Below are 26,070 nucleotides of genomic sequence, written 5' to 3'. Positions count from 1 at the left end.
TTGGATATATGGGCTCGGGAGTCCATAAGGGTATGCCAGAGATCCCTGCTGATGCAGGAGGGGCCGGAGTCCAGAGTGGGAAGGGAGAGGGAAGCAGGGTGCGGACCGAAGCATGGGCTGGCTCTCCCCAGGCCGCCAGTTTCCGGCAAGGAACTCTAAGGAGTCCAAGAATTCCAAATTCAAACCTGGACTTCCAGTTGTCCTGAAGCTGTTTTTGTCAAGGTTGGAGGACAGAACATGTTTTATTTAATGATTTGTTAGCTTGATTTATAACTTCATAATAATGAGACATATGGTCTGTGGGCCTCCATTTGTGCTCTTGCTTTGAGGCCTATGACGTCCTACCCCGACCCTGCTCCCTTCTGGGAGAGAAGACTGCACAGCCCACATGGCTCAGTGGTCCAGCTGAACCCACACCCTGAACAGCCTCTCATCTGTCCCACCCTCCAAACCACTGTACTTTGGCTCCTAAGAGTGGTTAGATCTTACAGGGGTTCATCCTTGTGGTCATATGTTTTGCACAAACCCTGTACTAGTTTTCATATCTGTATTGCTTAGGGCATTAGATACAATCAAATTTTATCTTGTTTAAGTTTAATTAAATTTCACTCAGTTGACCTATGGGCCTTGAAGACATTCCTGAAAAAGATGAGGTGCTTCAAGTTTGGCTGACAACCCAACTTTCTTTTTACTGAGTGGTGTGTGCCAGCTGGGGAAGAAGGGCACAGTATCAGGCACAAGAGGACCTGGGAGACAATTTGGGCAGAAAAGAGGATGAAACAGCTGCTAGGAGAGGGATTTTGAGGAAAGAGCAGAAGTCTATATGGGTATTTTTAGGGAAATTTTACTATGTTTTGAGGAAATTGCCTAACTTTTCCAAAGAAAGTCAGTGAACTCCACATTATTCAAGACTGCTTATGGATTTGGACTTGTTTCCTTGTTTGTTTTGGAGGAGGGTGGCTGGGGGATGGGACCAAGTGCTGAGTCTGGCCTGAAGATGATCTTGGAGGGTTAGCAGGAGCTGCAAAGGGCCCAGGAGCATGCAGGTTAACGAAGTAGAAGGAGTATGGGGCATCAGTGTCTCTTTCCCCAGAGCTGACCGTGCAAAGGTCTCCAAGTAGATGACCAAATTATCTACAAGGCAACAAGGGGCAGCAGCAACGGGCTCACTCAGGGCTTCCCGGGAGATGAACCAAGAGAGAGATGAGTGGCCCGCTTGGCCTTGGTCCACCAAATTCTCTGCTTTTGAATATGTGCTTTGGTTGTTTTTCTTTTCTATTTTTACTATAAAAGTCATTCATGCTCATTAAATAAAAATTTGGGAAGTACAGAAAAAGTTAAAGAAAAAGAAAAATCATCTATGGTCCTACCATCTGAATCCCATCAATGGAAACATTTGCTGTATTTCCTTCAAGGCTTTTTTTGTTCTTTGGATAGATGGAGTGTGTGTGTGTGTGTGCGTGTGTGTGTGACAGAGAGAGAGATTGATTTTAACATAATTGGATCCACTTCGCTAAAGCACTGTTTTCAACACAACAGGATTAATGTGATTTTAAAGTACTAAAATGAGTCATTTTAGGATTATTGAGCAACTTCATGAGTTTGGTAAAAACAAACTTGACTTTCCTTTATCCTGTCACCAGGAATCACCTTCTCCAACATTCAGCTGCTCTTCTCATGGCCCATGTTCAGTGGGAAGGATAACAAAATACATATCAAGAGATGTAAAGATAAGAAATATAACTAAGGCACATGCTGTATATCAATACTGAAGTTAATTATTACACAGCGGCTGGGCTGGTGGCCTAGTGGTTAAGTTCACATGCTCTGCTTCAGAGACCTGGGGTTGGCAGGTTCGGATCCAGGCATGGACCAAGCCCTGCTCGTCAAGCCACACTGTGGCGGTGTCCCAAATGAAATAGAGGAAGATTGGCACAGATGTCAGCTCAGCAACAATCCTCCTCAAGCGAAAAGAGGAAGATTGGCAACTGAGGTTAGCTCAGGGCCAATCTTCCTCACACACACACACACACACACACACACACACACACAACTATTACGTAACCTGGGACCCTTAGTCACAATAGACCTATTTCTAGCTGAGGTTAAAGATCAGGTTTAATCATTTGAATTTTCTGATAAATTCTTTTCTAAAATGGATTAGGATTCAATTTTCGTGGCATAAGTAACTTCACATTTACTTGGTGACTTTTCTCAAAGACGAGCAATGGATGAGATCTGACATGTCTGGGGATGGCGTGTCAGCAGTATATAAGAAGCATGGTAAATTACATCCTGCATTTCACATGAGCAAAGACCGAGGAACCAAATTCATTTTGCTACAGTCCCAAAGAGACAAAAGTGAACTCTCAGCTCATTATTTTCTCAATGAGTTCGAGAAAGTGGCCTAGAGAGAAACATTTCCAGTCAACTCAATAAGCTTTCATACTCCTGGGCTTTTGCTTACTCAGATCCTAAAACCTAGAAAATCCTATGTTAATTCTCCACCTTTCTAAACTGATCTTTGAGGTCAGCCGGCTCATATGCCACCACTCCAAGAAGCCCCACTTATGCTTTCAAAATGTTTGCTTGCATGATCCCTATTCAGCCTTTGTATTAGTCCGCCATGTGTAATAGTGTATTCTGCTCGACAACAATTTTTTAAATGTTTCTAAGTAATATGGTTACAATGGTTCAAAAATCAAGCAATATAAAACATATCCAGTATGCAGTCTTGCTCCCCGCTTCCTCCCACATCTCACAAATGCTTCTTGTGTTTGAGTTTCTTTTATCTTTACCAAAGTTTCTTCATGCAAACATAAATACAAATCTATTATTTCCCTATGCGTATTTTCTTACACAAAAGGTAACTTGATATATGTACTATTCTTGATATACATACTATTGTCTGATGTACATAACTATTCTGTACTTTACTCTTTTCATTTTAACTTAATACATCTCAGAAGTCTTTCCACATCAGTTCAGAGAGGAATGCCTCATTCGGTTTAAAAGCTTTTTACAATTTAAAAAATTCTGTTATATGTTGTCTCCTAATGCATTTAGTCAGTTCCACTAATGATGGACATTTGGGTTGTTTCCAGTCTTTTGCTACACCAGTGATGCTTTGTAGACATATCTTAATTTGCATTGTGCGTGTACATCTTTGGATAAATTCCCAAAAGCAGAATGGCTGGTCAGAGATTGCACGATTCTGTAATGTTGCTAGATAGTGTCAAATTGCTTTCCATAAGATTTCTACCTAGTTATACTCCCACCAAAAATATAGAGGAAAACTTTCTCCACAGCCTTGCCAACAGAGAGATAAGGAGGGAGAGAAGGTTAAGGAAGGAGTGGTTCAGCATCAAAAGCAACAGGAGAACAACTGGATGAAGACTGCAAAGGGCACAGGCAATGTCAGACCTGACATCTCCCCTGAGGGTCAACCAGCCTCTCCCAGAGATGCTGGAATCTCCATTAGCTCCAGCTGAACAGGTCTAACATGGAACTCACCGAAACTGGAGTCTCCTCTTTGTTTCTCATTTTCTACCAATGGATCACCATTTTTTCACATTTAAAAGCTTGTAGGAGAGAGTGTGGGCAGGTAGACTTTCACTTTTTATCCTACAAACTCTAAATTCATATGCTTTTTTTTTATAACAAGAAGTGTATATTTCTTTTGTAATTTAAAACCAATGGTAATGTACTACAGAGAAAATGGAAGTCTAGTCACTTTTCTTGTGGTTTTTATTTATCCATTCAACCACTTTTTATTCTGTTAGCTGTTTTTGTTTTGTTTTGTTTTTCCTGCCAGGTGCCTAGGGGACTGGTTTTAAACAATTTAGCTTTACAGAGAAGTTTAGTTAAAAAAAACATTAATTGTACTTCTTTATAAATTATTCCTAAGCATCGCTCCCCCTGCCACCACTCTCATACCCACTCTCAGTTTTTAAACTGGAAAGAAATTTAGAAAAAATGTTTAAGTAATAGTTATTGGGGCTGCGATACTATTTTAGGGCAAATTTATATAGTAAGAATTCATTATGGTTGTGTGGTATTTTTATGTGCTATAATGCACTTTTCAATCACCAAGTTCCCTTATATTTAAGAAAGTGCATATTTATATCCATTTTATACCATTTGGAGCAAAACTGTACCACCTTAAATTATAGAAGCTTTTAACTGTCATAAGTTTTGTACTGATAAGGACATTAGACATTAACACACCTGAGCCATCTTTCCTATGTGGCATCAGGCAACAAGCCAGGTAACAAGGGCACATCTTGATGGATCTCATGGGGGTGCTGCCTGCCAGCTCAGCTCACAGTTTAGTTCCATCTGCACCACCACCTCTGTCAACCTAGCAGCAGTTATTCAACTATGTTCCTACTAAGTTGCATTTAGCCTTGTTGCTTCATCAAAATTAGTGAAATATAGGAAAAATATAAATGTGAACACCAGTAAACAGAAGTCTAGTTCTCACAAACTTAGAACAATCCAGACAAAGGAGGAAGTGTTAGGTGTGCAGAAGATGGTGAATCTTGAACCTCAGCAATGACAACTCATACTTGGAACTCTCTATGTATCCATCACTATGCTAATCACTTCCTATGACTTAATTCATTGAATCCTCACAATACTATGTGAGAAATAGATGATGGAGGTACTATCATTATCTCTGTTTTTACAGCTAAGGAAGACAATTCACATTCATAGAGAGGGAAATAGCTGACTCAAATCAGAAAGCTGCCTTTTAGACATTAGATGGTCAACTCTGCTCACCTGGAATGGAGAAGCCCAAATTTAAAGAGCATCTACCAAATTCTGGAATTACAGCTTAAGACTACATCTAAGAGACCAGGCACCATTTGGAATTTTATACTATATTTTAGCTCTCTGAAAAGAGAACCCTCTTCTTAAAAAACACAAATCTGTTTTTGGATTTGATACAACTGACATTGGTGCATATTTTCAGGAACACATTGTATATGAAAGTGGGAAGTCCTTGTGTTGTTGTATATATATATTGTTTATTGAGGTCATAATAGTTTATAACAATGTGAAATTTCAGTTGTACATTATTATTTGCAGTCACCATATAAATGTTCCCCTTTACCCTTTATGCCCACCACCCAACCCCCTTCCCCTCCGGTAACCACTAATCTGTTCTCTTTGTCCATGTGATAGTTTATCTTCCACAAATGAGTGAAATTATACGGTGTTTGTCTTTCTGCTTCTGGCTTATTTCACTTAACATAATACCCTCAAGGTCCATCCATGTTATAAATGGGACAATTTCGTCTTTTTGACGGCTGAGTAGTATTCTATTATACATATATATACATCTTCTTTATCCACTCATGAGTCGCTGGGCACTTGAGTTGCTTCCACATCTTGGCTATTGTGAATAGTGCTGCAGTGAACACAGGGGTGCCTAAGTCTCTTTGAATTGTTGATCTCAAGTTCATTGGATGTTGTTGTATATGTTTTTGACGTACATGGAAAGCTGTGAAGACAATGGGGACAGCACACTTGTCTTATTCTCCTCCCATGCCTACAACAGTGCTCAGCAAATATTTGTCGTGGTGAGTGAAAACAGTAGTGGTTTGGAAACCATGCTGCCAACATGCAGAGAACCAACACCAAGAAACACTCTATTCAAAGTAAATCCCCTTGATGAAGGGGGAGGCTATGCAGGTGTGGGGGCGAGAGGTATATGGGAAATCTCTGTAATTTCCCCTCGATTGGCTGTGGCCCTAAAACTGCTCTAAAAAAAATAAAGTCTATTGAAAAAGGCAAATCTCCCCAAGTGTCTATAACAATATCTTAAAAAAATATGTCATCTTAAATATACACACACACACAGATCTATGTGTATATACAAATATTTATAGGCATATATATAAACACATTCATAAATGCATGATAGTAAAGGCAAAACATATGTCACATCTTAAATATACAAACATATTTATAGGTATATGATGATAAAGTTGAAATGACAATGATCGTTGCAAAACCTATGCAGTTTTTTCTGTCGGAGAGGTGAATGGAACCGCCTTCACAGCCTCACCAAGACAACTGCGTATAAATTAAGGCAGCAGACAGACGTAGTCGGCAAGCTGTTGCATGCCCCAAATGTGGAGTGCCTACAATGTCCCCTCCTCCGATACTCTGTCTCCATTCACCATCTCTTCTTAATGTGGCAGTAGCTTTAAGACACCACCCCTGTGACAACATTTGCTTGGAATGTGATTGTAAAGACACCTGGGCCAGGCAGAGTCTTCCATAGGCTTGCCAGTGACCTACGACCTGGGTGGTGTGGTTTGAAAGCTTGAGCTGGGTGAGTCAGATTCTCTCATTCTTTGTCTTCCTCCAGTTGTCTATCTGGAACTTGAATCAGGAGACCAAGAGGGACATTTCCAGTGAGCCGTGGGTAGCATTGCAGAAACGTCGTTTGGGGGCCTGAGTCAGGATCAAGACACACTAGAGACACCTTGCAAGCTGAAATTACAGCAGGAGGAGTGACTACGAGTAAGTGGGGAAAGCTTGAAGAGACAGAAGAAATCCACGCATGCAGACCAGCCTGGAGGCCAGACAAGGCCAGAAAGCATGGACAGTCTTACTTTCCTTTGTGTTCTGTTTCCCCTGGCTTCCTGGGCAAATATACCTTTAAAAAGCTTTCTCATGAAGAAACCCATGTGCTTCTTTTTGGCTCCTTGTTACTAAAAGAGACTAAATTGGAACAGCAGATAGCAGGAGAAAAAAGTCTCCGACAATAGAGTATATAAACTTTAAAAGAAAACAAAAACAAGACCAGACAGGAGAACTGTACAAGGTCAGTGGTCCAGGGCTACGAAGGATAGTGGCAAACAGTGGTTCCATTCAATGGTCCCCAAGGACCTGAGCTCCGTGCAACCCTGGGCGATAATCGATATTTATAGCAATGACCTTGAGTCTTCAGGCACAGGCTGCTTGACATTCAGCATATTTTCAAAAGGCAATGAAGCATGCAGTTTACTTCAGAAAAATTTTCCTTCAAGTTAAAAAAAGTTTGGGTGCTTTAAAAAGGCAAGGTTCGTGCAGTTCCTTGCTATTTTTTAGTTTTTCAAATGCATATATTTATTTATACATGCCTTGCCTTATTCCAGCAAAGATTAATGATGACTTCCAAAAATACACAAAATCCAATAAGATAGCATAAATTGACAGTAAGAGGGAAGAAGAAAGCAAACCAGGGTGTGGACATAGAGTTGATCCAAGAGAGTCAGTTATCTGTAAAACTCACTTCTGTGGAACACCCCACTCCTTGGAAGATCATGGAACACCATAACTAGTATTAATCATTATTTGATCACTTTTAAATCTAGAGCAGGGTCAGGGTTTATCTTCTGAATGTAAAAATCAAATTGAAACTGGAAGAAAGGAACAAAGAAAATATTGGCTTAAATCAGAGAAAATGTAATAATAAATGTATATAAACATGCATTTCATAAGCTGTCAGTTTAAACATATGTTTACATATGTCTGTTCCTTTATTTTGGTGAAATCATTCCTTTATTTCAGTAAAATAATTATTACATTATAGGAAAACTTTTTTACATTGATCCAAGTAGCATCATATTACATTATCCAACTGTTAATTTTCTGCAATATCTTTTTTATAGATCAATATTAACCTATTAGGAGAAGAACACAGATATTTAAGGTTGAGTTAAATTCCACAAATGTAATTGTTAGGTCTCATAAAAAAGCAAGAATTTTTCCAGGAGCCCTGGTTTTAATAAGTTCTTCCTATGCATACTGGGCCTGCATCAGGGAAAATTTCTTCTGATGGACACTCCTACTACAGAGTCACCGCTTCCAGGGGAAAAATTGGGGCTTCAGAGTCAGGCAAATATATAGATTTGATGCACGGAAGCTGCGTGATACTTGGGCAAATTGCTTCACCAGCCTCTCAACTCAGTCTCTTAACTGCAAATCACCTTACTAGGGTTGTATGGAAGATACAAATAAAATATATACAGTACAAATAAGATATCGTACAGTAAGCACTTAGAGCAGTAGCTGATACCCACTGAACCTAACAAATGATGTCTGTTGTGGTAGAAAGAGTGATGACCCAGGACATTTCGCATTGATGTGACACAAGTCTCTAAGTCCTTAGCGTCTTGTTAAAGATTTCTGGCCTAGTTTTCCCGTTAACAAGTTTTTCTTTAATTCTATTGTGGTGAAGGCATTCTGATGTTCTTTATGGTACTGACATGGAAATAGTTTCATTGCCTTATATTATCTTCTTACTGATTGTTTTCCAAAATGTATAAGCAGTGATTTTTTTTTTCACTGATAGATCCATATGGGCAATTGTACTTTGTATCCATCTTGATCTTTTCCTTTGTTCCTTTTCTTTCAGCCCCAGATAAAGTGCAGCTAATCATGCCAACGTATGTATAGTCTCATCCGACTAGCTCCATCATGTGTCTAGAATGAGTTTTACAATGATAAAAGTTGCTTCCACTTCATGGCTACTATGACCTCGAATAAGAATAAACATCTGGTAATATATTACTGAGTCCTCTGAAAAATAGGTGTGAATTAAGAAAATTAGAAAGACTTTCACTATAAAAAGTGAGGATTTTTTGGGGGGAGGTGTAATTTGGCCAAAAATCTAGAGTGACCATAATTTATCATTCAAACTTGGTCTTTTAGAGAATGCAAGAGGGGAAACTAACAATTTCACTGAGATAAAGGCACAAGCCAGCACACTCCCAGGTAAACCAGGACAAAAGGTCACCCTAGCTGAAACTGACACTGCATCTCCCTAAGACGGGGATGGAGCAGGGCAGGGCTTGAAGGAATTCCTCATGAAATTACACGCTCTGCTACATGATCACACACTATCTTCTATGTTCAAAGTGTGAATTAGTGAGTTCTGCTTTGAGAATCCAAGCTGAATCTGCCCTTACAGTATCAGACTTAGTTTTAATCTTGATGCCTCAAGAAAAAGAGAATGACACAAAGACCCACAGAGGCATAACTAATATGATCAAGAGCTGTAGATCCTAATGTTTGGGCAGTTATGGCATCTTTGAGAATTTGATCAAAGCTATTAACTTTCCCTGAAGAAAAGGGCACACACTAACAGCCCCAACGACTTGGCACGCAATTCAGAGGGTCACAGTCTGTCTGATGGCACCCAGGGACCCAGGTCTGAATCTGCAGCCAAGAACAATGATATAGGTGAAGGGAAAAAGGAACGAATATTTGTTGACCATCTTTACACACACTTCATTTCATACTCACATCAGTCTATCTTCTAATAAGGGAACTGAAGCTCAGAGAAATGAAGATCTCACAGCTAGTTAAGTGGAAAAGCCAGTCTTCAAATGCAGGTTTATGTGCCACTAAATCTCATAATCCAAGTACTGCCTAGACATAAAAATTAATACCTATATTTATATTTCAATCTGGAAAGGAATTATATTACAAAATCATGAAAAATGAACACAAGCATTTATCTTCATCAAAGTCTCACCCACTAGAGATTATTAGGGTAAATACATCCTAAAAAAGTAAGCATTTTTCAAGAACCTCAAATGCTAATACAACCGGCAAATAGTGTCAAGGTAGTTTTAGATAAATCCGAGATTGATAGATTGCTGATGGATTATTAAGAGATTCTCAGTGTCTTGTGTATCCCTGGGTTAATCTTGGGGCAAACAACTCCGTCTGCCTGTATTCCTTGAACCCCTTATCAATCCAATGACGAATCAAGGTTGACCCTGGACAGGATGGTGGCTTAGGCAATACGTGTCATTTTCAACCTAAGTAGTATTTCTTGTGTTACTGATAAGCTCAAATTTCTCTTTCGGTAACCTCTATTCCTTAGCTCCTAAAATACCTCATGGTATTCTGAAGCTGACATGCCCCCGAGACATGGAATCAGATTCACTGAGAATTTGATGAATCATGGCTGTATACGTTCCCCGCCAACGCCTAGTACATAGCAAGTGCTCAGCAGACGTCTCGCTGTTTCCTTTCCAGTCTGCACTACAGACGGCAGACAGGTGAATTCTCTACAGCTCCAAATATGGCAGTTGCTTGCACAAAACTACTGTCGCTTCTCATTATATCTGTACTTTTCCTATAATTATTTATTGTTTTAAAAATTTATCTTCTGTCTCCGTCCTTCTAAAATTGTAAGCCTGGTGAGGGCAGAGACCATGGTACCCACAGTTGCTGAGCGGGCCTATAGCAGGCATTCTGTTATATCTATTGCCTAGCTGTGTGGATGATTATCACAAGAATTTAGTCAACAAGATTTCTTTAAAATGGAGATATAACTCACATACCATAAGATTCCCCCTCATAAAAAGTTCAGTGGTCTTTAGTATAACCACAGAGTTGTGCAATCATCTCCCTTATCTAATTCCAGAGTATTTTCATCGCCACAATAAGAAAAGGCATACCCATTAGCAATTACTCCCATTGTCCCCTCCTCCTAGCCCCTGGCAATCACTAATTTACTTTTTATCTCTATAGATTTCCCCATTCTCTACTTTCATGCAAATGGAATCATATAATATGTGGTCTTTTGTGCCTGGCTTCTTTCACTTAACACAATGTTTTCCAGGTTCATCCATGTTATAGCATGTGTCCATCCTTCCTTCCTTTTCAATGGCTGAATAATATTCCAGTGTATGGATTTACTGCCTTTTGTTTATCCACTCTAGACAAGATGGTTTTTAACATCCATTCCAACTCAAGGACCCTATATTCCAGTGAAGGGCTACCACGGAAGTTCATAAAGAAATCACAGGAAATCATTAGACTTCCTAGTTCTTCTCTCCCTGAAGTTTTAAAATCTTACCCACAGCAGATACCCAGAGGACAGCCCTGCTGTGACCCACGAAGTATACTTCCTGAACCCTTAAAACAGTAAAATCAGACTCCCTATCTTTATTTCAAGATTCTGCTTCTCCCCTACCCCAATCTTCTCATTGCCCACCTGATTTCTTGAAACAAGACGCTCTGGAATAACGCACTTTTCCAGCTCTGACTGTGCTGCTAATCGTTGTCAACAGATACGTGCTGACAGGGGTTCGGCGGTCCCGATTTCCTACTTCTCTCTCCCCTTGCCTCTGCTCACTGCACGTGCAACTTCTCCACGAGTAAAACATTAAAAAATAAATAAATAAATAAATGAAAAGCCTTCCTTTGTTTTCCAAGGAAATTCAGGTAAAAGGAGGGGTGGGGAAATGATATTTTTGACTTTCCTCACAATCCAGACGTTGGAAAGAAAAAGGATTTCCTTTGGGCTGCTGCCACGACTCTGATCTTTTATGCTGATAAAATATTTCCTTCTTCTTAAAAAAAAAAGTTCTGGGAAAATCATACCACTTCAGCTTGGAAGCTACAACTGCTCTAACTTTCGCGTTAAAAAATAGAAAGTGTGAGGTTTCCCTTTCGCTCTTTCATAGAGGGTTTTCTTCCTAACAGCTCGGGTCTCGCAAGCGGGAGCGAGCTGGGTCGGCAGCGCTCCGCGGAGGCTGGCGGCAGCAGGACTACAGGATCCAGAGGTCTTCGGAAACTCCAGCAGCTCCACGCTTGTTGGCTACTACGGTTTCCCTGAGGAGTGACGCTGTGAAAACAAACCCTGATTGGTCAGGCCTGAGCTGAATTCTCCATTTATGGACAGATTGCCCAGCCCGAGCCGAGGCTGAGCCAAAGGAGTACGGAGTAAGTAGCCGAAGAAAAAGGAGCCGAGGCAGGGCAGCTGGGAAGACGCGCGGAGAGCAGCGGACTCACCTAGGCGGGCGGCGAGCGCCTGGTCCGACTGGACCCCTGCGCTCGGCAGTATGCGCCCCGCCTGCTAAGTCGTCTGCTTCTCGCCCTCACCTAGCGCCGCCGATCCCGCCTGGATGGAGTCCCCCCAGGGTTCTCATTGGCTCCTGTGAGTGCTTGGGTGTCGAGAGCCTGTTTTTGGCGAAGGGAACCAACTTTTGAAGTTCGCCCAGGAGACTGCGTTCCAGCCCCAGCTCCCCGGCAGCCGGACCCGGCAGAGGCGCGACCGCGGCGCGAGTCACCATGGTGAGTTGGCCGCGCCGCGTCCCAGGACGCCTGAGCCTGGGATGGGGCAGGAAGCCCGGCGCAGGGCACCCACCTCGGGAGTGCTGCCGAGGCCGGGAATGGAGAAGTGGACGCGGGAGTCCGCACGTCGCGAGCTCCTGTTTCCTGCTGCTTTCGGTCCGGCCGGGCCGGGGGAGAGGAGCGAGGGGCCAAGGAAAACTTTCTTTCGAGTCGGTTTCGGCGTCGCCAAACTTTCGGTGGCCGGGTTGCGATGGCTGCCAGCTGTCGGGAGCCGGAGTGTGGGTCGATCTGAGTTCGGGCGCACGGCCCGCGGGGCCCGTTTCTCCCTGCGGGGGAGCTGGGCGCCGCCGCCGGTGCCCCTTTGGTCCTCGCCGCCTGGGGAGGCTGGCTGGCACGCTGGCGCGGGCGCGGCTGGCTGCGCCCCCTCCCCTGCGCCCCCTTCCCTGCGTCCCCTCCCCGCCGCCCGGCCCGCGCCCGCAGCTATCCCCACGGGCATCGCACGCCGGCCGGAGCGGCGCGGGCGCACAAAGGCCGGCGGGGGCGCCAGGTAGGGTGAGCACCTGGCGGGGACAGGCTGCAGGAGCGCAGGGACCGGCGCAGCCTGCACCGCGCTGGCCTCGGCTTGGTGGGGCGCCGGGCAGGGTCTCCGCCGAAAAGGCCGAGTAAACACCGCCCACCCCTCCCCCAAGTGCAGGGTGCCTGGCACTTTCTGGGGGTACCGTGAACGGTCCGCACGGGAGGAAGCCGAGGGTTTCTGTTCTTTTTCCTTGGGCACTTTGGGAATGTATGGAAGTGGCTGGCTTTTTCTCTGACTTCTCCTCTCCCCCCCCCTCCCCGCTCCGCCCCCAACCCCCTCCCCCCCCCCCCCCCACCCCAATCACCGTAGCTTCATCCCTTGGGCTTCAGTGTGGTGTACTTTTCTTGCCAAAGCACAAACGCAAGGACTCTATTTTGAAGACATTGGCAGTCCATCAGAAAAAAAAAGTTCAGCTACAAGGCTTCATAGTTTCCACACTTGCTCTTTTCAAATAATCCGGCTTACGTGGATGAACTGGTCCTCTTCTGGTTGTTTACTTGTTTTTTAATGACAGCGAAAGTGGAGCTAAGTCCAAATGATAACAGTACAGCGCTCCTTTATCCCGCATGAGCAGCCTGCGGGAATGTAGCCAAGGCCCATCGCAGCCACATACAGCGCTAGGAAGCAGCCCTTGACCCACTGCTGTGTTTATTCAAAAGAATGATTAAAAACAAACACAAAAATATTTAAGGGCATCTTTGACCCAAGCTTTTTCTTCTTACATAACCTAAAATTATGTCACATTTGCCCCTACCTGAGAAGACACTTTGTCTGTAAATAAATTTCCTCTTTCAGTTTTCAGGTTTAAGAAATCAGTCGCCCCTAAATTATTTCTGGAACCGGATCCAAAGCCATTTACTTACACTGAGTGTGTGCTTGGGTGGAGCTACCTAATTGGGTCACTGCCTAATTGGCCGCTTGAACATAAGCAGTGTGATAGTCCTAGGACTTTAGAATTGCTGTAATTATTTTCCACGGTTCAATATTGCTGAAAAGAACCCACAATGTGTTTTTGCCAAGAGCTTAAGGAATCCTTACTGAATTTAAGTACTTGAGGGGTACCTTGAGAAAATGAACTTTCCCTTAGTTTACTTATTTTTCATGCTGAGCAGACCGAGAAGTAGTCTAGGATGCCTTTTTGGAGACCTCGCAACCTCGGTGCTCAACTCGGCCCCATTGCTCTTGAAGTAAATGGTTGGTCAAATGGATGCTGAGGAGGCGTGTGGTACGGAAGACTCTTCTAGAGTTGTGTTAGCCTGTCCATCAGAGGACAGGGTGTGACTTACCTGTTGATGGGTTCCCTGCCAACAGCACAGATGGCCATGTTGTGGGCTGCCAGGAGACTATCAGTGTGTCAGATACGGTTGCTGAGGCTACAAGTCCTTGACAGAAAAGTTGAAACAGCTGGCTGTCCTGAAGTAGGAGATGTTTTCCATCTCCTGGATCTGGAGTAATTTGGCAGAAATTAAGTGAATTATTTCTTCAGAGGCTTGAAGAATTGTCTGTTCATTAGATATGGGAAATTGCCTTAGAACAGAGCATCAGCATCTTAAATAGTCAGAAGCCTCAGTTATAGTGTTTTCTGTTTATGTAAGACCTCTTCAAGCCAAATGACGCTTCATTTTGTCTCATGTCTGTCTGGGTCTGCCCAGCTGCATCCCTCAGCTGCTTAGAACAAGAAGAGAAGGGGCATTGCTTTCAGTGGGTGTGGCTGAGGGCTAGCACGGAGGATATAATTCATCAGGCCCTTGGCTGGGCTGGAGGGAGAGCACCTGTACTGTGGATTTTTGCGTGTGTGTGTGTGTGTGTGTGTGTGTGTATATGTTGCATCTCTTAGGAAGTCTAGTAGACATAAGAAGACTGTCCTCCTCCACCGAAGGCCTACCAAGACTCATTCAGTTGTGACTCACGAGGAAGATTGCCATCTTCTGACTCATGAACACAATGTATAGTTTATAGGCCACTTCATATCTTTCTCCTGAAAACTCACTTTGGGACACTTTTCTCCATCTTGGGAGAAGGAAGAACGCTACTGGCAATAGTAATTTGTATCTTTTTCTTTATGAGACTTGACCTGAAAATAAGAACCTCTGCTTGTCTTTATAATTTAGTGCACATTGGTCAGAAGGGTGCCACGGTCTCCTTTGACTTTAATTAAGAATAGTACCCATCTAAAGTTTCGTTTGTAGAATCTGGCTTTGTCATCATCCAGAGAGAAAGTTCTGCTTTTGTGGCCATGACCAGTTGGGACTGTCTAATGGACTGGAACCCAAGTCTATAGCTCTGTTATATACTTTGGACCCAGAAATTATGATTCGTGGGGCCTCTGTGACTTAGCCATACTGAAATAGTTGAGTAAATTTGAATTGGCCATCACCACAGAATGTGTTCAAGGTGTGTCCCCTTTTTCTTACTTGCGTGTTACTTGTGAGTCAATTGCAGATGTCATATAAAAATGCACAGGAACAGGGCTCTGAACTTAGAAATCTGACGGATAGCCGACTACAAGGTAGGTAAGGTCCTTTGGGTGAAGGCATGACCTGTTTTTAGAAAGTCTGGAATCCATTTCAAATATGTTTTCTGGGAAGGTAACCTAGTCCAATCCCACTGATTAGTTTATCAGATTGCTAAGTAGTCTCTTGGCCAAAACAACTCTATTCAACAAAACAAAACCAGAAAGGGATAGGAGAAAGTGCAGAAATGTTTTTTTTCTTTTTTTTTAAGATTTTATTTTTTTCATTTCTCTCCCCAAAGCCCCCCCAGTACATAGTTGTATATTCTACGTTGTGGGTCCTTCCAGTTGTGGCATGTGGGACGCTGCCTCAGCGTGGCTTGACAAGCAGTACCATGTCCACACCCAGGATTCGAACCAATGAAACACTGGGCCGCCTGCAGCGGAGCGTGTGAACTCAACCACTCGGCCACGGGGCCAGCCCCTGCAGAAATGTTTTGATGGACGCAGAAGACTTAGGGAAAATTCTGGAGTCAAGGACATTATCTAGGGCGGGATTGAGTGTGCCAGTCTCATGGGAAATACACAGCCAGCCCAGGGCAAGGCTCATCGCTGAGAGTCCAGATGAACACCTGCAGGTCAGCTGTTTGCAGCCGCTCTATTGTAAGTCTCAAAGTGCTTCCTTCTATTCTCTCACCAGCGGGAAGGTCTAAACTTCAGCCACCTATCTAGTAAGAGTGTTAGATTTTTACTGATACATCCATACCTTCCCACTGGGTTTCCCTTAAGAGAGGGAGTTGCTGGGTCTTTTCAATCCATGGAATATTAAAACAGAAGAAATCTGCATCCAGCTGCTCCTATTCGGAGCTATCTGAACATCAGTCTAGATAGTTCTATGAGTGATGAGGCTGCATATCGAACATCTCTTTCTTAACCCTTCACGTCCCTCCTTCAGTGAAAATACCTACCTCTCCCGCCCCAATATTGCACGATGGACCTCTTTTATTACTCCTTTCGCAGTTAAATCTCATGAATTCGAGGTCTGTTTCAGGGGTTATCTTTGGGGCTAGATAATGAGCATTTGGTAAATATGATTTGAAATCCACACAACTTTTTGCCCCTGTACTTAGTGTTAATGTCATGAGCTCTTGTGAGACTAAATGAAAGAGAGAACCTGGAGGACTTTGCATGTCCTGATGAGGAGAGGACTGAGTCTCATTACTTGGTAAGAACTTGTGAAAGTTCTTTTCATCAGCTTCCAAAAGCAAAAATATTTTGAAACTCTATACAATGCAAGGTATTATCAGCTTCATAATGGGATATATAGAAATTGTGTACACTCATGATTTTCCAAATTTGAGTCATCTACTGTTTAGTTTTTTCAAAGATGCAGCAACTTGTGTTTTTATCAATATGTGATTGAAATGAATTTCTTCATGGTGAATTTTTAATTAATTTTTTTCATACCTTGCCGGGACTTAATATTTACAGAGCAAATACGGGGTTAATGGTTAAATGCCAAAGGTATTAAAAATAAACATCTCAGCCTTATAAGAACATTCTGTAATAATGGTACACAAATTGTGTTTTGAATTTCAACTTCAGAATTTATTTTGGCAGAGTCGAAAGGTTTTTGGGCATCCTAGTGAAGTATTTTTTTTTGCATATCTTTGTGACAGCCATGCTTGGGAGAAGTTGAACCGAAATGATTGTCCCTAAAATAGTGACATTGTCTTTGGCAAGCCATGGAACTTAGACTGCACATCTGGGTGAAGTCAGCCCACCATGGGAAGAATGTCATTAACATTGTTCAAAGCACTTTTGAATGGTTATTTAAGAAAATCTATTTTTAAACTTCCTTTATGACCTAAAATGTTTGTGTCCAGCCTGGTCCCCCATCTTACCAGAATTTGCACCAGGTCCCTCTCAGCTGTTTTCCAGAAGTTACATTCTGCCTCACAGGAGGAAATAATGGCCCTACTGAAGATGTGCAGTATCATGGAAAGCAGGTTCTGGAGGCCAAAAAGGAGGTGGCCCTTTCTAGGAATAAGTGTAGGAATCGCTCTGAAGGAAGCCACACTCTCTTGAGCGTTTTGAGTTCTGATGTGTTTGTTAAAAATGGGGCTGGCCCCGTGGCCGAGTGGTTAAGTTCGTGCGCTCCGCTGCAGGCGGCCCAGTGTTTCGTCGGTTGAGAATCCTGGGCGCGGACATGGCACTGCTCGTCATACCACGCTGAGGCAGCGTCCCACATGCCACAACTAGAGGAACCCACAACGAAGAATACACAACTATGTACCGGGGGGCTTTGGGGAGAAAAAGGAAAAAATAAAATCTTAAAAAAAAAAAAAATCATTCATAGGACTCTATAATCATTTACTACATTTTGGAAAGTAAAACACACACTACATTGTAGAAAGCCCAGAAGAGAGCTTAAGGATTCTATCCTACATCCTTTTGCTTGACTTCCCAGAGAGATCTAGAAGGGTTAAATGACTTCCAAAATCTCAGAGCCAAGTTTTGCCTGAGCTTCTGCCAGAGTCCAGGTTTTCTGATCTCAATCTAGTAAGGCTTTTCCCACCAAACCATGATGGTGGATTAGAGTCTGTTTCCTTAGAGTCTAGACATGACCAGATAGTTTTCTTTCTGGGACCCTTCAAAAAAGCCTACTGGGAGATGGAAGGTTGTTGGTTATTTTTGATTCATGACTGTATTGACTTTAAAAGATTATAAGAAATAAATTTAGGAGAATTCAGCGATAACAACACTACCCTAATGGTAATTATTTTCATGTCTTTGGGTTTCCTTCCAGTCTATCCAACACATGTCATTTTTATTTAGTTGTAATTATGGGGCAAATATACAATTTGTGCTGTGTATTTCCTCACTTATTTTATAAATCCTTTTCCTTGGTAAACTTATTTATCATATTTTGGTGGCAGTATAAAAATCCCATGTAGCCTGATCACCCAGCCTGAGTCATAACTGTGCAGAGACCTCTTCTCTAGAGTTGTGTACCGGGGAGCGTTCCTCCCCGGACCCACTAGGACTGCTGTGGTCAGTAATGGGCTGCTCAGCCTCCTGTCGCTCCTGAGACTTGGAGTTTCCTCTTTGGTGTAGAGTCTGGAACAGGACTGGCAAGCTTAGGGCACATTCCACACTCCCAAGTCCTGGCCCAACAGTAGGTACCGTTGGTGTTGCCCTTGGATTCTGGCATTGATACCAGTGTGTGCTCAGCCCTCTGGCTCTAACTTAGCGAATATGAGTGGTCCTATCAGAGAACATGAGTGGCTGGAGATGGAGAGCTTTGAACCCCGAAGTGGAGAAGACGCAACAGTTGCAAAGGAGGTTAGCATATATGCTTGATAGGTAGGAATTCTTACCAAATATGGTGCCAACTGCTGGGAAATCAAAGATGGATTAATTAAGCACTGCCTCTGCTTATGAGAAGCTCACAGTCTAGAGGAGAAATGTTAAAAAAAAAAAGGGGGTGGGCTTTCATATATGTGATTTCATTTCATTCTTGCACCAGTGATGGTTTTTGTTGCCATTTTACAGGTAACAAAGTATAGCGAGGGGAAGAGGATTCTTCAGGGCCATACAACTTGTATGTAATGAACCAGGTCTGCTAGCTTTATACTCTTTCAAAAGCAATTGAATAAATTATTTCTAAATTTGAAATTCTGGAGTCCAAGTCTCTGTATAACACTTCGTCATTTCACATACTCTTGAGGGAAGGCAAGGCCAATAAAATATATATATATATATATATGTTTTAGTAAATTTTACTCAATAATACCAGAGTGGGATAATTTAGACCTAAGAACATTATCTATTATGAATAGTAAGGGTCTGGGCATTAATTTTTTGTTTTGGGACTTTGCATATCACAAAGTTTGGGGACTAGATGAGATCACACTGGGAGCAAGCAAAAAAGTGAAAGTCATGCTAGAAAGGTCTGTGATCTCAATTAGGTTAAAAAAATAGAAAATAAGGGAAACAAAATAACCAGAAGAAATTTACTCCTTTAGTCCTTACATACATGGCAGAAAATAAACAAAAAAAATTAGGATATCGTATCATTACTCTCTAAGTAATTCAATTGGCGTGACCAGCATTTGATGCTGACAGCAGTTTAGCATGATGTTATTTGGTAACAGAAGGATTTGGACAGAATCATTGTCTGATTCTAAGGCATTTTCAAAAACAGCAAAAAAATAAGGTTGTTTTTAGTGTCCCAAGTAGATGCGGACCTTTGTTACAGGAAATTTTGGATTTGAATGTAGAAGCACCTATTAAGCTATTTTAGAGTATAAATAAAGACAGCTTCCTCCAAGACTTAGGAATGCTCTAATGCAGAGATATGTCTGCAAAATGATAGCGATTCTCCTTTCCCCCATCAGATTGTCAAACAGAGATTCCTAATATTTGGGGGTGTCCTGGGGACCTCTGAAAATATGTTGGGAAGATAGTGTTCTCTGACAGTGTTTGTAATAGCAAAAACAAAAACAAACAAAAAGCCAGGAACAATCTAAATTTCCATTAGGAGAGAAATGCATCAATACATGTGACATTGATAATAAGGGATCAATATGCGTAGATATCACAAAGGTAGAGTTTGGTGAAGAAGCAAGTTTAGAAAGATACATATAAAACCATTCAAGAAAAAATTTAAAAACAAGACTAATATATATTGTTTGGGGATATATATTCATATATGTATATATTCTTTTAAAAATATAAATCAATGGACTAGAAAGATACTAAATTGAACATGCTAAAGGGGAAGGAAGAGAGAGAGAGAGGACCGGGGTCCGTGGACTAACTTTAACACTATCAGTAATGTTTTATTTGCTTTATATATTAAAAAGTCCAAAGCAAACACGATAGTATCATTAATTCTGGGCAGTGTGTACATAGATATTTATGTCATTCTCCATGGTTTTAACATGTAATTTCCAATTAAGAAAAAACACATAAACCTACAATTCTTCCTATAATCGTAGGACGTTCATAAAGCTCCAAAGCCCATACAATATTATCCCAAGAGTTGTAGCAAACACTGTCTTGAGATGAATATTAGGGAGTATGGTCAGTTCTGGACCTACATCAGGTTCTTTTAATGACAATTGACGTGTGCAATCAGATCAATAGTAAGTCCCAATGAGTGTTAGGGAAAGAGTCATTAGGGATTACATCCCAGGATGTTCAGTACATGTTAGCATCTCTTAGTCACCTTTCTTAACCTCTTGTGTCTGTTAGCTTTGAAGTTTAACCCCAAATTTCGTGGCTTAAATAATAAACACTTATTATATCTCACTATTTTCTGCATCAGCTGGGCAGTTCTGGGTTGGACTGGCCCATCAGATCCTTGCGGTCAGCTGGTGGCTTGGCTGAGGATGGATGATCTAGGATGGCCTCACTCATATGTCTGATAGTTGGCACAATTTCTGTTGGGGCAATGGATATGACTTGGCCATGTGTCTCTTGTCACAACAGGCTAGTCCTGGTTTGTTTACGTAGCAGTGGTTACAGGGTTCCCAAGAACAGTGAAAGAAAGCAAGCCCCAGTGCAAGCATTGTTTAAACCTCTGCTTACATCATACTTGCTGTTGTCCCATTGGCAAAAGCAAGTCACATGGCCAAGCCCAGAGTCAGTGTGGGAGAGGGCTACCCAAGGGCTCAGATACAGTTCTCCACTCTCAACCTTTTCTTTCAGCTTGCCTTAATTGGATGATTACATTGAGGCAGGAGTAGATTCAGTAACAGCTTCAGTTTCCCCTGGCTGACCTTTGAACTCCTGTGTGTGACAGAAGCCCCCACGGCTCCTGATATATCCACTGCTGTTTTCCCAAAGCACGAGGAATTGGGACTGTAGTTCTTTTGCATGACAGAGACTCAGTATGATTTCTAAATTGCTATTTTTGTTGGGAAAAAAGTAGAAGCAGGGGCCGGCCCTGTGGCCTAGTGGTTAAGTTTGCACACTCTGTTTCAGCGGCCCAGGGTTTCGCTGGTTCAGATCCTGGGCGTGTACATGGCACAGCTCATCAAGCCATGCTGAGGCGGCATCCCACATAGAAGAGCCAGAAGGACCTACAATTAGAATATACAACTATGTACTGGGGGGCTTTGGGGAGAAGAAGAAGAAGGAAAAAAAAGAAGATTGGTAACAGATATTAGCTCAGGTGCCAATCTTTAAAAAAAAAAAGTGAATGCAGAAGCTAACAATGAAAAAAAAATCATTTTCTGTTAAAAGGAGCTTTGTGAAAATAGCAAACATTTTACATTTAAGTCCTAACTGAGAGAGCAGTGAATCATGCCAAACCAGACTGAGCTGGATGGCCTATTGGACAGACGGGTGGAACAATACTGTTTGGATAGGTGGGGACAGTACTACTTGCTGCCTATTTCCGCCTTTTCAGCCAGCACTGAGCTGTCTATGTGGAGAAAGACATTCCACACACACACACAATAATACTTTTGTCTTGGTTGAAAGTCATGTCTTTTGGATATAAAATGGTTCTCAAAATAACCCCATGTCAATTCCATATTCTGTGCTATCTGTGGGCTCCTCAAAAGATGTGAATTGAGTAGGATTAACTTAGCCTTGTGAACAGGTCTCAAAAAATCCATTAACCTATAGATCTTTCACTTTGACTTTCTTTCTCCTTTCCTCTTTTTAAGTGGAAAATTTAAAACTACACAAAAGGGGAGAAATCTCATCCCCCAATTTCAACAATTGACAATGCATGGCCAATTCTGTTTTCTCTATTTTGTTAATGTGATGAATCACATTGATTGATATGTGGATGCTGAACCATCTTTGCATCCTTGGGATAAGTTCTACTTGATCATGGTCTATGATCCTTTTAATGTGTTATTGAATTTGATTTGCTTGTATTTTGTTGAGGATTTTTGCATTTATGTTCATCAGGCATATTGGCCTGTAGTTTTCTTGTAGTATCCTTGTCTGGTTTTGGTATCAGGGTAATGCTGGCCTTGTAAAATGAGTTTGGAAGTGTTCTCTTCTATTCTATTTTTTGGAAGAATTTGAGAAGGATTAGCATTAATTCTTCTTTAAATCTTTGGTAGAATTCACCAGTGAAGCCATCTGGTCCTGGATTTTTCTTTGTTGGGAGGTTTCTGATTACTGATTCAATCTCCTTGCTAATAATTGGTCTATTCAGATTTTCTGTTTCTTCATGATACAGTCTTGGTAGGTTGTATGTTTTTAGGAATTTATCCATTTTTTTCTAGGTTGTCTAATTTGTTGTGTATCATTGTTCCAATCTTGTTTTCTCTTTTCCCAGCTTCCCTTTGTTTATTTTGAAGCAAATCCTAGATATCGTATCATTTCATCCTAACTATCTCCATATTACATTAGCTTTGAAATAAAGCAAAACTCAGCTCTCGGCACTAACTACTCTTTGGGCTGGAAGAAGAGGCGTGTCTCAGAGAACCACAGCAAGTAGCTTCCCTTTGACTTTTAACACTAGGGGCTTTGTTTTACGGAATAATGTAGACAGCTCCAGTCACTGGGTGGACTTAAAGCTTGACCCAGTCTCATCCACAGGAGTATCTGGCAGTGCTATCTCGGCGTCCATTGTCTTGGTGTGCAGGGCGGGTGTGACTCACCATCCTACAGTCCTAGCTCTGTTCAGGCACTACCTTTAGGTATGGTTGGTGGAGCCAGTTTGTGGTATTGATCTCTTCATTCCTTCTCATCTATACCTGTATCATGGTGATGGCTATACAAATAATACTTGTTTCTCTCAATGATCAGATACCTTTAAACATAGAATGTCAAGATGAGAAATATCCCGGAGACTACTTGGTGGCGTCTGTGAAATTGTATGCTAAAGTTTGTGTCTGTGTTCATGTGTGCATTTTTTCCTAGGAAGAAGATTCATAAATCCCCAGAGTGGTCCCTGGTCTCCACAAATGACCCTCTGAGGTCCAGAGATCTTGGTAGCCTGACCAAGATCAACCCCTGGCAAGTTAATGGAAGAGGTTGCCCTGGAATACAAGTCTCTTGATTCACAGTCCAGGGATCTTGGTCCTAAGTCTGCTTTAACTGGAAATGTTTGAAATCAAACATAATAAAGCTTTAGAGAGAAGGGAAGTTGAAAGTGGTAAGTTAGAATCACTTTTTCTAAGATTCTCACAGACACTGAACCAATACAAGTTACCTTGAGGTAATGGTGGGTGTTATTTGTTGACAGCTAACTTGATTTTTCATAATAATAATAGAACATAAAAAGAGTCACAGCATTGGTCTGGTATTTATTGTTTTTGTATTCTGTTATCACAAAGAGAAATACGTCCAATACAGAGATCAAACATAAATCAAGGGCATAAGGTTTTAACTTTATGTAAATAAGTGAAAGCTATTATTTCCCTGGTGAGGATGCATTGTTATTATTTATAAAATTAATATTTACTAATTGAGGTCACACAATGAGAAGGAAATTGCTGGACTCCAATAACTGGACTCTGGAGCAGATTTCTGTGCTGTTTCTATTATCTAGGACTAGGGCTTGGGGTGTAGGAAAAAAATTGGAACTGGGATAACCTCTTACTTCTAGCTCTTTCTCTCCCCTGCTCTCCAGCCCCAACCACATCCTCTATCTCTCCAGCATCCTGTTCTTTCCCCATAAGGCGCTTTCTCTTCTAGATGTCTGCAGGTGGGGTGAGGAGGAGGTTTGGAGAAGGCAGGAAACATACTTTGCACCTGCTCAGAAGTGAGGACACATAATTAAGGCCACCGAAAGAAGGGGGGCTCTCTCCTCCCACCCCCGAGCCCTCTTTCTCCTCCTCTGTGGAACCCTGCTTAGCACCTCTCCAGCGAGTGTGGAGCACCAATGTGTCAAGCATTGTCTGCTTTACAGAGACAATAGAGCACTGTCCTCTTTGTTTGGGGCTATGTAACAGAGTCTTCAGTTTGGGCAGCAGTTGTATTTAAGTGTCAGCTGGCAAAGGTGTATTTATATTTTATATACCACTCTAAATATAAGAGGTAGTGAATTGCAAGATTCCACCACCTGCCGAGTCCTGTGGATTCCACCTCCACAGTGTGGCTTCAACCTTTCTCGCCTAGATTGCCTGGTCAAGTTCAGCTACTTGCTGTGCCCCTTACAGGCATGAATGTTCTCATCTTTGCCTGATGTGTGGCTGCAATCAATTCCCTCCCTTTCCCCATCCCAACCGTCTAATTCTCCTTTTAGGCCAGCCCCAATGCCACCTTCTTGAGTCTCACAGTTGGAAGTTATCTTGAAATTCTCATGGCTTTTTATCTGCAAAGGTCTTGTGAATATTTATGCACATTTTATCTTCCCTGCCAATCAGTTACTTTTCAGGTAGAGTCCATTCATCTTTGTCTCCCATCCCCATTTTATGACTTGTCATACGAGGTATCCAGTACTACTTTTAAACATATTGAGGGGGAAAATGCTTGCATTGCCTTCTGCTGTTTGTGAGTATACGTTCTTTCAAATTGCCCCCTAAGTCTTCATCTTGAGTGACAAACGTAAACTGCAGAACTGCCGTGACGCACTCTCAGAATCCACTCCAATAAACCACTGCTCTTGGTTACTCTGCTAATGGAATGAAGCAGGTAGGAGGGAAGTAGTGAAAGCGCCCTGTGATTCAAATGTCACCGGAGCCTTTGATTTTAGTGGGAATGATGAAGTTGTCGGAGGTAAGTGTCACTCCTCGCTTCATTCAGCATGCCCTTTGGAGAGATGGAATGGTGAGGACAGAGAGGAAAAGAGGATAAAGACACATATTAAAAGGGGACTGGAAAGCTGAGCCACTCATTCATGGAAGGCAAGAGAATCAGTCTGCCTATGATCACACCTTTTTTCACTCATCAGTCAGCTATCATGTTGAAAGCGGGGCAAACTCCCTTCCCCCGGCTGTTTCGCAATCTGAGAAGAAAGGTAGTTCTCCCAGAAAATGGAATCGATTGTGTATGTTGCCAGTGATTTTCACAAGTGTGGATGTTTAAGAAATAGGAAGAGATAATAGATGGAAGAAGGGATTGAAAGAATTGAAATGGGATTTTGAAGCAGACATTTTTATTGCTTGTGGCTCTGGAGGACAGGTTGAATTCAGGTGTTTAAAATTCACAGGTAATTCAAATACAGGTAACTTCAAACTGTCCTCCTGAAATCTTTGTACTGGAGCTCTTCAATGAACAAAAGGGGCAGATTTGTGTTTTTGAGCTTTGGGGAGTAGGTTTTCCATGCTCAGGTGCAGATGTATGGGGTGAGGCATTCGAAGCTCGCTAGAGTGGAGAAGAAATGGCCTCCAAGGTGAGGCAGGAGGGACCGAGAGCAGTCCAGGAAACTCCTGGGGTCTGGGAAGATATGTACGAGCACGAGTTTGAACATTTTGAGTGAGGAATTTTGAGTGGCTTGTAGACCAGGAACGACAGAGTTGAGACAGGCAAGGTAAATTGGGGTCCTCCTGCCAATGGGAGGTTTTGAGTGATTTTAATTCATTAAATATTTGTTTATTGTTCTGTCCTCTTAGACCGTAAACTCCTTTAAGGGAACACCGCGTCACACTCGTTTTTGTATTTCCGTCACCTAGTGCAATGTCTGGCATGTGATAGAATCAGCGACTTTGCCTAACTGAACCAAACTGTTCCCACTAGACCAAACGTGCATGGAGGGCCGAAAACCTTCCAATGCAAGTCGGTTACAGCAAGGCGGCCTCCAATGAATGAGTGATTGGTGAGAGCGGTGGACTGAAGTAGACAGTTAACTAATTGTAAACTGGAACTGTTTTTCCAAGATAAAAATAGCTCCCTCAGATGAAACCAGTAGGGCTTCCTTTTGAGTTTTCTTTTAATAGAACAGGATATGAGCAAGTTCAGCTGAGCTCCTGCAGAAGGCTGAGGCTGCAGAGGGAAGCTGGGTGGGCTGGAATGCCTTCTACATCTGACTCTCACT

At 42.2% G+C, this 26,070-nt stretch overlaps 1 protein-coding gene and 1 long non-coding RNA gene across 2 annotated transcripts in view; one reads left to right on the top strand and one right to left on the bottom strand.

Annotated features, from left to right (window-relative positions):
* Positions 1-5,835: 5,835 nt before the first annotated feature.
* On the bottom strand, positions 5,836-11,591 carry LOC124236390 (uncharacterized). The gene is made up of 3 exons (XR_006887711.1): positions 11,009-11,591; positions 9,304-9,429; positions 5,836-7,415 (listed from the first exon to the last, which is right to left on the bottom strand). It is a non-coding gene; the product is annotated as an uncharacterized LOC124236390 (long non-coding RNA).
* A 184-nt stretch (positions 11,592-11,775) lies between these two features.
* The window catches only part of MYO1E (myosin IE), a 191,979-nt gene continuing 177,684 nt past the window's right edge, over positions 11,776-26,070 (top strand). Inside the window, exon 1 of the mRNA XM_046655362.1 lies at positions 11,776-12,090. Within this exon, the coding sequence (XP_046511318.1) occupies positions 12,088-12,090 (3 nt within the window). The 5' untranslated portion in view covers positions 11,776-12,087. The remainder of the gene's footprint in view (positions 12,091-26,070) is intronic.

The sequence above is a fragment of the Equus quagga genome, chromosome 2 (assembly GCF_021613505.1).
Source record: "Equus quagga isolate Etosha38 chromosome 2, UCLA_HA_Equagga_1.0, whole genome shotgun sequence".
Classification (NCBI taxonomy): domain Eukaryota; kingdom Metazoa; phylum Chordata; class Mammalia; order Perissodactyla; family Equidae; genus Equus; species Equus quagga.
The sequence above is the reverse complement of the archived record's forward strand: the minus strand, read 5'-3'. Positions and strand labels throughout refer to the sequence as shown.